The sequence below is a fragment of the Chroicocephalus ridibundus genome, chromosome 1 (genome assembly GCF_963924245.1).
Source record: "Chroicocephalus ridibundus chromosome 1, bChrRid1.1, whole genome shotgun sequence".
Taxonomy (NCBI): domain Eukaryota; kingdom Metazoa; phylum Chordata; class Aves; order Charadriiformes; family Laridae; genus Chroicocephalus; species Chroicocephalus ridibundus.
In genome coordinates, this window is record NC_086284.1 from 204,571,675 (window position 1) to 204,588,208 (window position 16,534).

Genomic DNA, 16,534 nt, shown 5'->3' on the forward strand with positions numbered 1-16,534 from the left:
AACAATGTGAGGCATTGAGAGAAACGTAACAACACAGTGGACCGCCCAGTGATGGCATCAGTTAATCGCTGCAAAATACGCAGTGATATCGACTGAAACGAACCTTGAATCTTCTCATGTGTAACATGGGCCTCAGGGGTCACTTCTGGAGTGACCGAGGACAGTTTCTATTCAGCACAAACATGTGAATGTGGGTTGGGACACAGCAGAAAATAGTATTTCGGTCAGACATTGCAACAACTGTCTGTGGCCGTGAAACAGAGGAGAAGCAGTCCAGACAACCTGTGGAAATAAACCTTACAAACAACAAGCAGCAACACTGGGCTTTTTTACTACTGAGCCTAACCTTCTCATCACACACCCCCAAGCCAAAGGTTCGGCCCTGTCTCCTGGTCCAAGAGAGGATGGCTGAGCCCTGCCTTGGCTCTGCCTTTCCCCTCAAGTGTCAGTGGGTTCCAGCGAGCTCCCACGTTCCCGGCGGTGCTACAAAGAGAAACTGCTTGGGATCTGCTTCTTTATTCTTTAAGGAATTAGTCTCCCTTGAAGGAGGCAGGTTTTGGTTGTAGATGGCTGAATCAGAGATAGATTAACTGAAAATCCATCTTGTCCACTTTTTGGCTTCAGCTTTAGAAAGAAATACCTCATGCTCCAGTGAAACACTGCCCTGCAGTGGGAGGGGGAGGTGGGCAGGTCACCTTGGCGAAGTGAAACGGGCGTCTCAACCATCTCTCTTTTCATCTTCAAAGGTGGTAACGCTCAGTTTGGAGTTCACTCATCTATGCTACGGCTACCCGCCCCACAGTACATAAGGAGCTAACCTTGTTCTTCATTTCAGGTTTTAAAGTGACTAAGGCCAGAGAGAAGCACACACAAGTCACCATCCTCACCTGACATTTCAGGAGAAATGGTTGAACCTGTGGGCAATCACTATGTTGTAGCCAGACCTGTGTACTCAGAGAATTTGTTCAATGAAGAGCATGAGAAATTGCGCAGATACCATAAAACCTTTTGGGATCACCTGAAAGTGTATTTTAGGTAAGAAGATTTTTAATTTTTTTAAAAATATGGATCTAAGAAGCAGCCCATACTGCTGCTCTCAGACAGCATGAACTCCACCTGACAACTTCCACCTCAGATTCCAACAAAGCAAATGAAAACTCATTAACCAAATGCAATGTCAGATTTTTCTAAAGAATTTTAGCTGGTATTACCCTTAAATGTCTTCCTACAGTTGTATCTGAGGCTGCTTCTCTTTTCCTGGGCACTTGGCAGCACAGACTCCAGGGAGACCTTATTGTGACCTTTCAATACTTAAAGGGGACTTATAAGAAAGACGGGGACAGACTTTTTAATAGGCCTCTAGCGATAGGACATGGGGTAATGGTTTTAAACTAAAAAAGAGTAGATTCAGGCTAGATATAAGGAAGACATTTTTTACAATGAGGGTGGTGAAACACTGGAGCAGGTTGCCCAGGGGGGTGGTAGATGCCTCATCCCTGGAAACTTTCAGCGTCAGGTTGGACTGGGCTCTGAGCAACCTGATCTAGTTGAAGATGTCCCTGCTTACTGCAGGGGGGCTGGACTAGATGACCTTTAAAGGTCCCTTCCAACCCATCCTGTGATTCTATGAAAATTTCGGTTTGAAGGGACCTCTGGAGGCCACCAGATCCTCCTTCAAGCACAGCAGGCAGAGCAGGTTGATCAGGGCTGTGTCTGGGTAAGGTTTTGACCTCTGGCAGCCTGAACCTGAATCCTTCACCCTTTGTTTCCTTCCCCTCCAAAGACAGACTGCAACTCAGCTGAGCTATTCACTGACAGAGCTTTGTCCTCTTGTGTCTTTACAGATGCTCCTCGCAAAGGGTCAAAAAAATTGCGTTGCGTTTGTTCCCCATTGTCTCGTGGCTGCCAGCGTACCGCTTCAGGGAGTGGATCCTGAGTGACATCATCTCTGGCATCAACACGGGGCTCGTGGCCGTCCTGCAAGGTACCTCCAAGAAACGTGTACTCTGACACAGCCTGCCATGCCAGGTGCAGAGGGATTGCTGGCTTCAGCCTGTAACATGCTCACGGCCTTCCCCTGGTCTCTGTCCTTGCAGGTCTCGCTTTTGCTTTGCTGGTGAACGTCCCCCCTGGTTATGGACTCTATGCAGCATTTTTCCCTGTTTTGGTCTATTTTATCTTTGGCACATCTAGACATATCTCAGTGGGTAAGTTCCGGCACACCGACCGCCATCCTCGCTGGTGAAGAAATACATGCGTCTCCTTCAAGCCTCTAACAAACACCTTGTGCTGCTCAGGTCCCTTCCCGGTCCTGAGCCTGATGGTGGGAGGAGTCGTCGTCAGGCTGGTCCCCGATGACAGTGCTGCAAATAGCACTTCCACGAATATCTCATTGATAGATGAAGAGAGAGTGATGGTGGCTGCATCTGTAACCTTCCTTTCTGGGGTTTTTCAGGTTGGTAAACGTGTGTGTGTGTGGCCGCACGTGTCTACATGCACATAGAGGAATAGATGGGTGGTGGGCTGGCCTTCCCCTTGGTCTTCTGCTGGGGTAGTCACCAAAGTAACTCTTCCCCTTCCCACGTAACTGAACTTGGCTCACTGATTAGGAGACATCCACCCCCTGCAGTGACCAGACACTGATCTGTGCTGTGAAATCCCTGGTTTTGCCCAGACCTGAGCCTACAGCCCACACAGGGGCACCCCACCTACAGCAAAAACCAATCTGCTGGATAGGAAAGAAGTCGTTGTGAGAGTAATGTGAACGATGCAGACACAGCAAGGGGAATAAAAGCTCTGTCTCATAATAGTAAAGTATTTGGATTTGTCTTTAAAATAAAAAAAAATTCTCCTTCCTTCCTAATATAGAATTCCTGCAGTTCCTTTCTTCCTTATTAATATGTTTGTGCTTTGTGAAACACTAGTACCATGTAAAAATATGGGTACTGAAAACCCTAAGGTTAAGGAGGTTTATTTTAGCTATAAAATAAAAAGAATAGGTTTAAACTGCTCTAGCAATTACTCTTATTAGTCTTATGCCCCCTATTGCTAAGTCTCAAGTTTTATTGCAAGTCTGGTGACAGTAATTTTCCTTAATCCCTGAACGTATGGGATTAGGTTAAAATCTTTGTTCCCATTAAATATGGTTCTCTTTGTTGCAGAGATTGCTTAAAAGCACAAATGAATCACACTGACGTATGGTCGTTTTGCATTTCAGTTGCTTCTGGGAATGCTCCAGTTTGGATTCATCGTTATTTATCTGTCACAATCCTTAATCAGTGGTTTCACGACTGCTGCGGCTATCCATGTTGTGGTATCTCAGCTGAAATTCATGCTTCAACTACCTGTCCCTGGATTTAATAAACCATTTGGCATCATCTATGTAAGTGCTAAGTGCTCATTATTCGATAATGCTACTGAAAACTGTGATGTTTATCTGATCATACCTCACAAGGCAGTAATAACACAACTCAGCATAAAAACAGCCAAGCAGGAGGAAACACAAGAGAAAAATATCAGATGTGTTATTAGTATATGACCAATCTTTCAATTTATTACTAAACTCTAAGTTAAACTCCATTGGGCTAATTAGATAATATTTTCTATTTTGTGTTGGTATATTTTAATTAAGCATTCAACTTTGCCTCAAGCATTTAATTATTCATTTTTACTGGACTGATATCATGTATATTTCACTTGGCTATGACTCCGTGAAGGCTGTGGATGAGAAAGGGGGAAGGAGAAGGACAGGAAGGGAGGAGCGGAGAGAGGCACCTGCTCTGTAATTCCATCGCTCTCATTTCCTATTGCGCACGTGCGTGTTGCTCCCACCCTCCCTGAGGGGGAGGCCAGGAGGAGAGGGTTGAGAGCCAGTGGAAAGGGTCTTTCATGGATGCTTTTGTTGTTTGAATGATGCACATGCACATTCGTCTGGGTTTGCAACCCACACCATACCATGGGGAATAAATCCCAACTGCCATAACCCTTAAAGCAATTCAGTTACAGACCCTTCTGGAAAGGACAGGACTACTGTGCCAAGGCACTGTGCCAAGGCACACAAGGAAGAAATTCTTTACTGTGGGGGTGGTGAGGCACTGGAACAGGTTGCCCAGAGAAGTTGTGGATGCCCCATCCCTGGAAGTGTTCAAGGCCAGGCTGGATGGAGCTTTGAGCAGCCTGGTCTAGCGGAAGGTTCCCTGCCCTTGGCAGGGGGGGTGGGAACTAGAAGATCTTTACGGTCCCTTCCAGGCCAAACCATTGTTCTATTTCTAAAGCACCGTGTGTTTCTTCCTGATTTTGCAGACTCTGGAGAGCGTTTTCAGCCAGATCACAAACACAAACATTGCTGACCTTGTCACATCCCTTATTATCTTGCTTATTGTGTTCGTGGTGAAAGAAATGAATGATCGATACAAAGCAAAGTTACCAACTCCCATCCCGATCGAACTCCTTGTGGTAACGTGCACTTCTCTTTGATTTTGCAATTGCTCTATCACTATAGTGACATGAAAAGCAGAGTTTTAACTATTTCTTCGCCTGTTCAGCATTAAATGATGGGTTATCATTTTACCTATAGGGAAAAACTGTCAGCATTCATGAGCTATTGTGAGATGCTTTACCTCTACTTACCTGTTCTTAACTGAATACATCTGTAGTGAGTAAGATGTTACAAACTACGAATTTTTTCCTTGGATGAAATCGTCTCTGACACCAGCCAGCTGCAGTCCCACCACTGGGGCCCCTCTGTGCCACACCTGCAAGCAGCCACTGAAGTCCTGGCCGTCCGTGGCCAAGCACAACACAGTTTTGCCTCCGTCCCCGAGCAGCAGTGGGGTGGGGGAAGCCTCACACGGGCAGCGAGCTCCTAAAGTCCTGGGGGATGTTGCCATAGTTGCAGGTGGTGCCTGTTTTCCCCCAGAGTTATTACAGCAGCTTGTTAGAAAACACTTTGTTAGGTTTATTGGGTGGGATGTTCTCCGTTCTTAATGAGATATTCTGATATATTCTCTGCGTGATTTATGAATGTAAAGCCATACCTGTAAGGTGCTTCAGGATTTACATCTGAACAGCAAAGGGATGTGCAGTCTTGGGGCATAATTCTGCTGCTTGTGATGAGACTGGAGAGTGCGTGGGAGAGGGAAATAAATGTTTTTTAGTAGTTTCTTCATACTCTTACTTGAATATGTCTAATGGAGGTTGGGTTTATTATCTTTCAGACAGTCTTAGCAGCACTGATTTCCTATTTTTTTAACCTTGAAGAAAAATTCAATGTAGCTGTCGTCGGAAAACTAGAGGAAGGGTAAGTGATTTGCTTAAAATTTACCAGTGGAGCAAAACTTTCTCTCCAGTTTGTCAGCGCTAAATCGGTTCATCTCTGCTTTTTGATTAAAATAATCTGCTTCATCTCCTTTCGGTAGGCAAATAAACATTTTGGTCTCTACAATATGAGGACACACTTTCAATAGGTAGAAGTTACTCACTAGAGCACATCAAAAGAATACACCGTGACATGAAATCATCGCATGCTTCATTTTCTAAGACAGCTGTTGAGCAGGAGGTTGATGGTTGTCCCTTTGCTGAGCTACTCACTCCTGAGCCCCTCCACTTCCCTCAAAGTACACGCACAGTTCGGCAGCCACTATCAGTCCTGGGAAGCCACCAGGACACCGCACAGTTGTCCTGCCTGGTCCCCTGTGACCAGCCATCAGCATCTCCCCAGGCACCGTTATTCTCCAGAGGCCTTAGTGTCTGCTTCTCTATGAGTATATCCATATAGAGAATATATATTCACATATAGAGTATGTACCTATACATAGATTACAACCAGCTATGCCAGAATTTTGGGATGAAGAATTAATAGGCACACATTAAGTTAAAAAGAGGGAGGACAGCAGATTGCAGTCATTTACTCACTGGGGCACTCTTGATTGCCTCTTGTAGCCCCAGGGGTGTTAGTGGATGAAGTTTGCAGAAAAGCTCAAAGTTCTTCTCAAGAAGGCCTGCTCAAGAATCTCCATTCTTTAGATTTCACGTCACTGGAGGATGGGTGGGTGGGGGGAAGTCCAGAGAGGAATTCTCCCCAGGATCTACCAAAGACCCTGATCAAAGGAGCAGAAAACGGTACAGCTAAAGCATCGAGCAGATAGCCTGAGAGACTAGTCAATATTACCTGATGTAGTAAGTATTTGTTTAGCTGTCTAAAGTATTTGTTTAGCGTGAATCATGCAGGGATTTTTTTTGGGTTGCAATTAAGTGAAATCCTTCCATGTGCAAGTTTCCTGTGCAAGGGCCCCAGCGCTGTGTCAGGTCTCACATCCACGCATAACTAGAAGGCAGAACTGTGCATGCACCTCAGACACAATAAGCTGCAGCTGGTCCTGGCCAAGGAAACAAGAACCTGCTGAGACACAAGCTGAGCCAAGTGCAGATAAACAGAGTCCCTCTTCTGATCAAGGATTCTCCAAAGTTTTACAGGGTTCAGATCAATAATTCTGTGTCCCAGCTCTCCAAAGTATGAGCTGGACAATGCCTTGCTCACTTGTTTGACAGCTTGTCTCCTGAGGCATATTCTTAAAGAGTAGATTTTTCTGTCTTTCAGATTTCAAGCGCCTGTTGCACCTGATGCAGGTATCCTCCAGAAGTGTATTGGTGACAGCATTTCCATCGCAATCGTTGGGTTTGCAGTAGCCTTCTCCGTGGCTAAAGTGTATTCCATCAAGCATGACTACCCAATAGATGGCAATCAGGTAGATGAATAACATAGAAATCAATACAATGCATTTGTCAATGGGAAATAATTCATTTTTAGGAATGCTTTGCCTTGTCAATAACTGTCATCAACAGTCAACATAACTGTCATTAACAATCTCTTTTGTTTTCATTTCAGGAACTAATTGCTTTTGGGCTGGGTAATATAGTCGGTGGATCATTCAAAGGCTTTGCCTCCAGCACGGCTCTGTCAAGATCAGGTGTGCAGGAGAGCACAGGAGGCAAAACACAGGTACAGAAAAAAGATCATGATGGCGTTTAATGCAAGAAAGCTCTCTTTTTTCCTGAATGACCATAATGACTTCAGGCACTTATTCACGGTGGAATTGTTTTCTCATGCAGATTGCTGGTATTATCTCGGCTGTCATCGTCTTGATTGTGATCTTGGCCATTGGGTTTCTCCTGGCGCCATTGCAGAAGGTATTCACTAGTTTCACTTCGTGCTTCCTCCTGTTTGCCAAAGACCGGGCTGCTCTAGGAGTCACTGGGAGTGTTCAAAGACTTCAGTGGGAGCAAAACAGGGTTTTGCAAAGCTTAGTTCTTCTTCCGTGATGGAGAGGACCACTACATCCGGTCCCTCAGAGGGAATACGAATGCCCAAACACCAAACATCACAATGCCAGCTTTTAGGTGCCACAAATAAGTGGGATTTGCAGCCTCAAGTCAGACACCTGCGCTGCACCATGGTTAGAGAGGTTCCAGTGGGATGGACGAGGCATCCCGACTCGCAGCAGTGACAGAACGTGAGGAGCTGCCTGGCCTTTCAGCTGCACTTTGGCCCTATTTGTATGATCTTCTAAGACTTAATGTTCAACGTTTGCTTTGCTTGCTTTAAAATTCAACATGTATTTTGGTCTTTTTAACAGTCCGTCCTTGCATCTTTGGCTCTTGGCAACTTGAAAGGAATGCTCATGCAGTTCAAGGAAGTAGGCATCCTGTGGAGAAAGGACAAGTACGACTGTGTAAGTTGAGTCCCACAAGCATTCAGGAATGAAGCACTCTGGGAAAGTCACCTATTATGGAAATTTGCTTACACTTTATTTTTATACCTACCTTACTTCACTAAACAGAAAGTACCAAAGTGGCATGCCTTTTTTACTCTTATACCCCTTGCTCATGTTTTCCATTTTGTCACATCTATTTTGGGTTGATCCTCTCTCCTGGCTTTATTTTCATCCATTTTATCAAAATCTATTCAAATACAGTTCATTGTATAACGACAGATACAGAAAGCAGTTACAGAAAATGTAAATACCCAGTGCATTGGCTACACATTCAGGGACACTTTCTCCACGGTAGGTGGAGGTTACATGGCAAAAAACAAGACCAGGGCTTGAAGGGTTTACTCCAAATGGTAAAGCTCGTGGCTGGAGGGCAGGACTGCTTGCCTCTGACACTCAGAAAGTTCAGGCTCTTGTTTTCCTCGTCAGCAATTCCCTGTGTTTCCAAATGGTTCCAGGCCTCAGTTTTTCCAGCTACCAAACAGTTATTTACCACATGAAAATGCTTTGAGATCTGTGGTTAAAAATACTCAGTGTTATCTAGCCATTTGTTCTTATCAGTCAAGTAGGTTCACGGTACCTGCATTTGCCAGTTTTGATATCCAAAGCACATTTACAACTCTTGGCTTTACCAGGATCCTGATTTACTTGTAACCTTGCCTTTCTGCTGGATTTTCATTGAGCATTTAGTGAACTACCTATAGAAAATCCACACCTCTATTATTCTAAACCTTCACTGAATAGAAATTGCCATCCCTAGAAACACTCCCTGGAAACGTGAAACTCTTCACCAATGGTGGGAGGACAGCCTGGACCAGATCTGAAAAAAACAGTCCAGACATCACTGCTGTCCTTGACACCTTCGTAACCGCTGCCATCCACCTGCTTGTTACAGGTTATATGGGTGGCGACTTTCTTAGCTGCTGTTTTTCTTGGCCTGGATATTGGGCTAGCAGCCGCCGTGGCGTTCCAGCTGCTGACCGTGGTGATCCGCTCCCAGATGTGAGTACTTGTTGGACGCGATGAAAAGATACCTCAGGGCCTCCTGTTATAAATTAATTCCCTCCCATACAGAGAAGGCAAACAGCCCCGTGACTCTGTCTGTCCAGCAACCATGGATGGAAAAATCATTTACAGGCTTAAACCCTTGGATGTGGGCTCCGCTTCAGTCTGAAGAACTGGAGCTGAGGTTTCTTTCTCTGATCCTTCCCTTCCGCCAGGTTTCGCTGTGGGGTACAAATAATTGTGTGTGTGTGTGTTTGTTCACAGTCCAAGCTGCACCGTTTTGGCTAATGTTGGGAGAAGTAACATCTACAGGAACAGGAAGGATTACACTGATGTAAGAAATATCTTTTATTATCTTCTGCGTTTGTGTTTGTCTAGCAGACGTCGTTACTGACACTTTCCCTTCATTGTGCAGATCTATGAGCCAGAAGGAGTGAAGATTTTCAGGTGCTCATCTCCTATCTTCTTTGCTAATATTGAATTCTTCAGAGAGAAACTCGTCACTGCTGTAAGTGTCTGGGGCTTTCATTGTGAACATATGAATTGCGTGACGCATTTAGGCAAATACAATTTCCCAGTAATTACTACATATGCAGTCAATCCACAGCTCAAAGCTGAATTTTTCATCAATTATTCAAATATTGTTGCCGCTACTGTAATGCCACATGTATGTACACACCTCTGAGAAAGAGAACAGCCTGACTTGTGCTAAACTTATACCATAATAATGTATATATACGTTTTAAGTCTTTTAGAAGAAAGCAGTGCAAAGATAGAGAATATAAAGGGACATTATTTTATTCTATTAATTTTCATATTATTTACACCCAGTAAATGCTAGTTTATTCATCTTGCCCCAAAGAACTTAACCTCAACAGTCAGAAGAGAAGCTGAACAAAATCACACTATCAGAGAGGTCTTAATTTCCTCTGGGACAATCTGGACGAAGGCAGCCGGTCTTTCTGTAACCAGCACAGAGAGCCAGGACCCCTGAGCCCTCACTGTGCCAGGGGGGCTCGCCACCCCCACACTGAACTGAACTTGCAAAACAAAGGAGGTGGTGTAGTGCGTGTCTACTACTGATCACCCAGCCAGCATGTAAGCACTGATGAGCTATTCTATAGGCAATTAGGAGAAATTTCAGGATCGGTAGCCCTTGTCCTTACGGGAGATTTCAACTTCCCAGACATCAACTGGGAATATCATACTGCTGTGACGAGCAGGTCCTGGAAATTCTTGAAGTTTGTAGGAGATGATAACTTCTGGTCACAGGTACTCAGTGGGCCACCTAGGAAAGATGCCCTTCTAGACTTGCTGTTTGTGAATAGAGAAGGACTCGTGGGGGATGTGATGGTACGTAGCTGTCCTGGCTCCAGTGATCATGAAAATTTTGACTTTAAAATTTTCTGTGTAATAAGAAAAAAGAACAGCAGAGTTGCTACCCTGGACTTAAGGAGAGCAAACTTTAAACTATTCAGGTTGACATTTAATGGAGTACCCTGGGAATCTGCTTTTGAGGGCTTAGGAGTCCACAGTGCTGGTCAGTCTTTAAGAATCACTGTTTAGAAGCACGGGAGCAGGCAGTTCCACTATCATAAGTCAAGCAAGAGGGGCAGAAGACCAGCTTTGCTGAACAGGGAACTCCTCGTGGAGCTCAAGAGGAAAAAGAAATTTTATGATCTCTGGAAGCAAGGTCAGGCTTCCCAGGAAGATTGCAGAGCTATGGTTCATAAATGCTGGGAGAAGACACAAAAGGCTAAAGCTCAACTAGAGTTGAAACTGGCCAGTGTTGTTTCATATAACAAGAAGGGCTTTTAAAAGTATGTTAATAGCAAGAGAGGGTCTAAAGAAAACAGTGGACCGACAGTTGTTGAGGATGGTCACCTGATAATAGGGATGAAGATGAAGTCTTTAATAACACTGATAGGTTGAAATGGTCAGGCAGTTGGACTAGATGGTCATTGTAGGTCCCTTTCAACTGAAATAAATTCTAGTCTAAGGCAAATTCTTGCACCCATAACCTCCCCTTCCTGCTGCTTTTAGGGGGAAGTCAATAAGCAGTGCCTACCCTGAGCATTGGCAATGAGAAGTTTATTCTTCACATGAGGGAGTGAAACTGGCAGAGAAACCAGGGAATCTGGCATGTTTGGTTCTCCACGTGCTTGGCTTTTACCTCAGAAGAGCCTGAAGGGTTTTTTTCTGTGAGTGCAGAGGCTCACACCACTCTTTCTCTTTACAAACACAGGCATTTCTAACACCTCTCTAGATAGTTGAGGCAGAAGACTTTCAGGAATTTAGTATTTTCGTAACCCTCATTAGCCTAATTTACCTCCTGTATCATTTCGCTAAAACCAGCTAAGAGGTTCAAGCAGCATACGCAGCCAGCACGATCAACTTTGTTTTTCTTCTTCAAGAAAACAAAATGGTGTGTATAGGACCTACTCTGCAGTCAGGTGGCATGGAGCAGACACCACCTGTGTGCTCTCTAATCTTGGTCGCCTGGGTGGCCATCTCGTAATGAAAATGAGTAGGACAAACTCTGGGCTAGCCAGCACTGCACCAGCCTGCTGGAGTTACTGGCCTGTGCTACAGCAACATCACTCCTATAATGGTGCCTATGTGCTGTCCGAGAGCTAGCACAGGTAGGCCTGCCTGGTTTGCAGTCATACCATACATCTTTCCAAACAAGAAAAAGGGTCCTTGCTTTAATTGATGAAAAGGGGCCGCATCAAGTCCAAACCACGCTCATCATGACTGTAAAGAAAAGCTGCATGAGATGTTGTGTCCTTACCCTGGTGTCTCTGGTGTTTTGGGTTTTTTTTAATTATTCAAAGTGCTGTTTCTGCAGGTTGGTTTCAACCCACTAAGAGTCCTGAGGAAACGCAATAAAGCTCTGAGGAAGATCAGAAAGATGCTGAAGAACGGAGAGCTGCAAGTGACACCTGTACGTAAGGCAACTCCACCCAGGAGGAGTTAAACAATCGGCTTCCTGGCTTGACATGGCAGAGAAGTCCCTCACAGGCTTCTGTCCTAATCAGATATGTTATTCCCCAAGTTGCTACTTCATGACATAAACACATTTCAAAAATAAGATTTTAAATTACTCTCACAGTTAGAGACTTACAGCTTTACCATGGGCAGAGCTTGCATGTGTCCACTAGAGCTTTGTTTGGCATCAAATGGCAGGATCAGATCCCACAGAGGGAATGTTCATGCTGCATTAATGTTAGGATAAAGCTGGTTTTCTCCCAGCCCAAATCCTGCTTGCTTTTTCTTGACTTGTTCCAAAATTACTGAATCAAAGTGTATCTGACCATTGACCTCAGGGACTAATAACAAGCCATCATATTATGATTATGATTAAGTGACTGATGAGAGGAAAGCCAACATTTCCAAACTCCTCCAGACAAGGGAGAGATAGAACTTTTTCTAGTGTAAAGTTCAGGTGGGTCCTGCTCCATCTCATGGGTACATCAGCTTTGCATTGCCACCACTCTCGCCCTTGCATAAGATGCACTACTACCCTACCTGGGTCTTAAAATGAAATATTAATTATGACACTTTTCTCTGTCAACACAGAAAGGCTTGGTTTGCATGGCTAACCATACACATGAGTCAGATGAAGAATTGGACAACAACAGCATAGAGGAGTTGGATCAGCCCACCAACATGACAGACTTGCCCATTCAGATCAACTGGGGTGCTGAGCTCCCCCCCGGCATCACTGTGCCCCGGGTCGACATCCACAGCATCATTCTGGATTTCTCAGCTGTGTCCTTCCTCGATTTTTCTGCCATGAGAGTCCTCCAAAAGGTAATTGTAATTCACAAGGCAAACAGTGATCATATGAAAGAAAAACTTATGAATGTAGTCACGCTTGCGGAATATGCTTGAATGAAGGGATGGCATCCAGAGGGACCTGGACAGACTTGCGGAGTGGGCCAGTCTGAACTTCATGAAGTTCAATAAGGCCAAGCACAAGGTCCTGTACCTGGGTGAGGGCAATTCCCAGTATCAATACAGGCTGGGGGATGAAGGGATTTAGAGCAGCCCTGCTGAGAAGGACTTGGGGGTACTAGTGAATGAAAAGCTGGACATGAGCCAGCAATATGGGCTGCGTCCAGCTCTGGAACCCTCAGCACGGGGAGGACATGGACCTGTTGGAGCGGGTCCGGAGGAGGGCCACAAAAATGATCAGAGGGATGGAACACCTCTCCTATGACAAAAAGCTTGAGAGAGTTGGGTTTGTTTAGCCTGGAGAAGGCTCTGGGGAGATCTTATTATGGCCTTTCCACACTTAAAGATGGAGAGAAACTTTTTACCAAGGCCTGTAGTGACAGGACAAGGGGCAAGAGGTTTAAACTGAAAGAGGGTAGATTTAGATTGGATATCAGGAAGAAATTCTGTACTGTGAGGTTGGTGAGACACTGGCACAGGTTGCCCAGAGAAGCTGTGGATGCCCCATCTCTGGAAGTGTTCAAGGCCAGGCTGGATGGGGCTTTGAGTAGCCTGGTCTAGTGGAAGATATCCCTGGCCATGGCAGGGGGGTTGGACTAGACGATCTATGAAGATCCCTTCCAACTCAAACAATTCTGTGATTCTATTCAGTGTTTCTAGCTTTCTTCTTAAAGGTATTCCTTCACAGGCTGGAAAGTCAATGGCAACCTTTGAGTTTATGTGAATTTTAATGTACATTTTCCATAGAAAGTGTTTAGGAAATTGATTAAATAATCAACCTAAATTTTCTTGGAATTAGAGTGTTGTCTGTGGCACCCTTTCTTCACCTCGTAAGATTTTGTGAAGCTTTACAGAAATGTATATACGAAATATGGCTTTAAACACCAGGCTGGGAGTTGGAGCATTGGAGTTTCATTTCTGGTCCTGTTCTCGCTTCCCAGGATGACCTTGAACAAAGCAATAGGAAAAACATTTTCAAACAGTAGTAGATAAAGTTAATATCTAGAGCCACAGAGAGTGTATAAATCTATTTCTGTAGGAATTAGACACCTGCCACGACAGTGGGAACTGTAGTTCTGTTCAAATTCCCAGTAATGAAAGTCTCCCCAGAAGATTTTGGAGTCTTTAATTTCATCATGCGTCAAGTAGGTACAATAAAGGCATACAATTTATGAAAGAATATATTTTTCACTGTGGACTAAATGTATTTAATGATGCCCCTTTTCAAAAGGATTGGTCATCCCCATTTGCAGCCATGTGAAGAGACCATCCTGCCTCTAGGTGCAGCAGAGTTTAAGTTTAGAGCTGCCTATCAACATATCTTAAATATCTTAAAGTGGTTTGTATATCTGCTATGGCTAATCACCATAATGGCTGTTATCAGCAAAGTAGCAGTATCTAAATGGTGCCTCTTTCTGGTTTAACAGACTTTGAAAGAATTTGTCCGGCTTGACATCGACGTTTACATTGCAGGGGCGCATGGTGAGTACTTGCCTTTCCACCAGCATCAGCACAGATGCCTTGTCCCACCACCTTCCCCGTTCCCCACTGAGCACAGCTGTGGAGGATCACTCCAGTTTTACCTTCCAGTCTTGGATAGCAAACAGATCCAACTGAGCAGGGGCGTCATCCCTCCCACGCTGTCCCCAGCAGGCTGGGACCACTCATGATGGCTCATTTTACCTTTGGCCACCACTGCACCCTACAGCTCTGGGCTGCGAGAACTGCTATTGGGCAGCCTGGGTTATGCACTAAGTAAGAAACAGGGCTCAAATTCCCTTCTGCCTGGCATCAAGCATGGCAGTGCTGATGAGCATTTATATCTCACCCTCTCCACATTAGTAAAGAGGAACTCATCTGCTCTAAGAAAGAAAACAGTGCAGTATACCAGCAATGGTATCCTGTGTTCACTCAGTGGACATGCTCAGGATACACTATTTCTTCATTTTCAAGGCCCGCAGGTCACTTTGTGCTTTGATTTTGTTCCCCCACAGAGGGCTTCCTGGAAAAACTGGAGAGATGTGCGTTTTTTGATGAGGAGATCAAGCCATCCATGTTTTTCCTCACCATTCATGATGCGGTTCTACACATTTTGCTGAAGAAGGACATAGCCAGTTCCCCCAAATTAAAGCTCACTGAGGTAACACTACGTTTTTCATCTTTCGCTACTTTGGTGCCTTTACATTACTCACAGGCCCCCAGCAGTGCCCTGCATAGCGAGCCATGTGCCCTATATACTCAAAAGTTTAATGATTAAAACTCAGCTGGTCTCCAATAAACCTGGGGAGTAAGAGTAGCCCCTGGTCCAGGTGCCCGGCAAACCACTGGTGAAAGGAGTGAAGGATTCCCACTGGGGACTGGCCTGGCCATGGACTTCACTTGAAGTCACCTCCTTGGGAAGGGCACGGTGTGGGGCGAAATCCTGGCCCATCCATCGCCAGTCCTCTGCCGTCACCCGTCCAGCGGGGGACTGCTGCTCATGCTGCAGTGGCTCCTGCAAGGCAGACTCGATGCGGCTTGCATGTAGGTAGGCGTCACAGGCCTGTCTACCTTCAAAAGGAGCACTGAAGTAGCACAGATAAATTACCACAGCCAAATTTAGTGTTGGCCTTTCTGGGAATGTTCTTAAATCAAGAGAAAGGAACCTGCATATGTTAAATCTGTTTGAAAGGACCAAACCCAGAATGATACTCACCTGGAAACTGTCTAATCCCACTTTGCTGAACTGGCCCAGCTCTTCTCCGTGGACCTGGAGGCTGCCAGGGGGCACAAAGGGCTGACAAGTGAGAGTTCCCTTCCTTCCAGTCAACTTCCCAGGCATGCTCCAGAGATTTAAAAGTAATACCTTCTTCAATGTGAAAAAGGAAAAAAAGAAACAATCCATTTCCTAACCCACAACTTCTTCTGTTCACTGCAGGAGAAAGCAAACAGCAACAACTATATCATCATCCCCAGCAATGGACTGCGCAGTCGGGAAGTCACGGTAAGGCTCCCGTCTCCAGTAGCAGCACTCCAACCGTAGGACACGCAGCCCAAAAGCTGCTCAGAGGAACTGCTAGGCCAGACAACAAAAGCATCTTGATCCCTGAACTGCTGTGTCAGCCCAGGGCAGAAAGTATCCAGACAGCTTATTAATGGGATTTGAATTAAGAGAAAGCCTTACCGGAATAAGAGGCATGGGGCTCGGCTCACAAGCCTTGCCTTGCGCACTGAGAGCCTGCAGAGGGAAGGCAGGTGAAGGCCATCTCAGCAGGCTCACCCCCGGTCCCCTCGCCTGTCCACCACGGTTCCCCCATGATGAGCTTACTGGTAGAATGTCTGTGTGGCAGAGAGGTCGGCATTAGTCCCATTTATCTAAATGTCACAGGTAGAAAGGGAGTCCAGAGACAGGGATAAGTGACACACACAGCCTTTCGTCACGGACTTTAAGAGAAGGGCAGCATCCAGCACATGGCAACCCTCTAAGGAAAAGATGTCAGACCACAGTCTTCCCACACAAACACTTTAAAGGAGCAAATTCTAACATACCACCCACCAGAGGACACCTGCCCTGGCTATTGCTTACAGAGGGTGACATCTATTTCCTTTTATTTCCTACAGATTCCAGCAGAAACAAAATTTTAGATTTCATTTTCTAAATATAATATCCTCCAGCAACACAACGTCACTTACAGAAGATGAATGCAGATGCAGTGATGAGCATGAAGACGGAAGGATACTTTCATATACCTTAAGAAGGATTTACTACGCAGGGCTACGTTCCAGGTTTTGGAATGGGCTGGTTAGTCTTTACGTGTCTCCGT

The 16,534-nt window shown here is 45.2% G+C and overlaps 1 protein-coding gene across 2 annotated transcripts; it reads left to right on the top strand.

The window, feature by feature from the left end:
* Window positions 1-904: 904 nt before the first annotated feature.
* Window positions 905-16,355, top strand: SLC26A3 (solute carrier family 26 member 3). Of its 2 annotated transcripts, XM_063324338.1 has the most exons (20): window positions 905-1,035; window positions 1,845-1,984; window positions 2,097-2,207; window positions 2,298-2,455; window positions 3,218-3,382; window positions 4,303-4,455; window positions 5,217-5,299; window positions 6,599-6,746; window positions 6,887-7,000; window positions 7,111-7,188; window positions 7,635-7,730; window positions 8,665-8,771; window positions 9,039-9,108; window positions 9,190-9,282; window positions 11,623-11,718; window positions 12,354-12,587; window positions 14,159-14,213; window positions 14,726-14,871; window positions 15,652-15,714; window positions 16,332-16,355. In XM_063324338.1, the coding sequence occupies exons 1-20, from the start codon at window positions 905-907 to the stop codon at window positions 16,353-16,355; spliced, it is 2,265 nt and encodes a 754-aa protein (XP_063180408.1). The 2 variants fall into 2 exon arrangements, with proteins under 2 accessions (XP_063180408.1, XP_063180401.1); XM_063324331.1 differs by lacking the exon at window positions 16,332-16,355 and having other exon boundaries at window positions 15,649-15,753.
* The last annotated feature ends 179 nt before the right edge of the window (window positions 16,356-16,534 follow it).

Excerpts from the sequence above, each read along its gene's own strand:
- SLC26A3 (XM_063324331.1), top strand. The coding sequence starts at position 905 with ATGGTTGAACCTGTGGGCAATCACTATGTTGTAGCCAGACCTGTGTAC. Across the intron at positions 7,001-7,110 it reads GCACAGGAGGCAAAACACAG|ATTGCTGGTATTATCTCGGC; the intron begins GTACAGAAAAAA and ends TTTCTCATGCAG. Across the intron at positions 9,109-9,189 it reads ACAGGAAGGATTACACTGAT|ATCTATGAGCCAGAAGGAGT; the intron begins GTAAGAAATATC and ends TTCATTGTGCAG.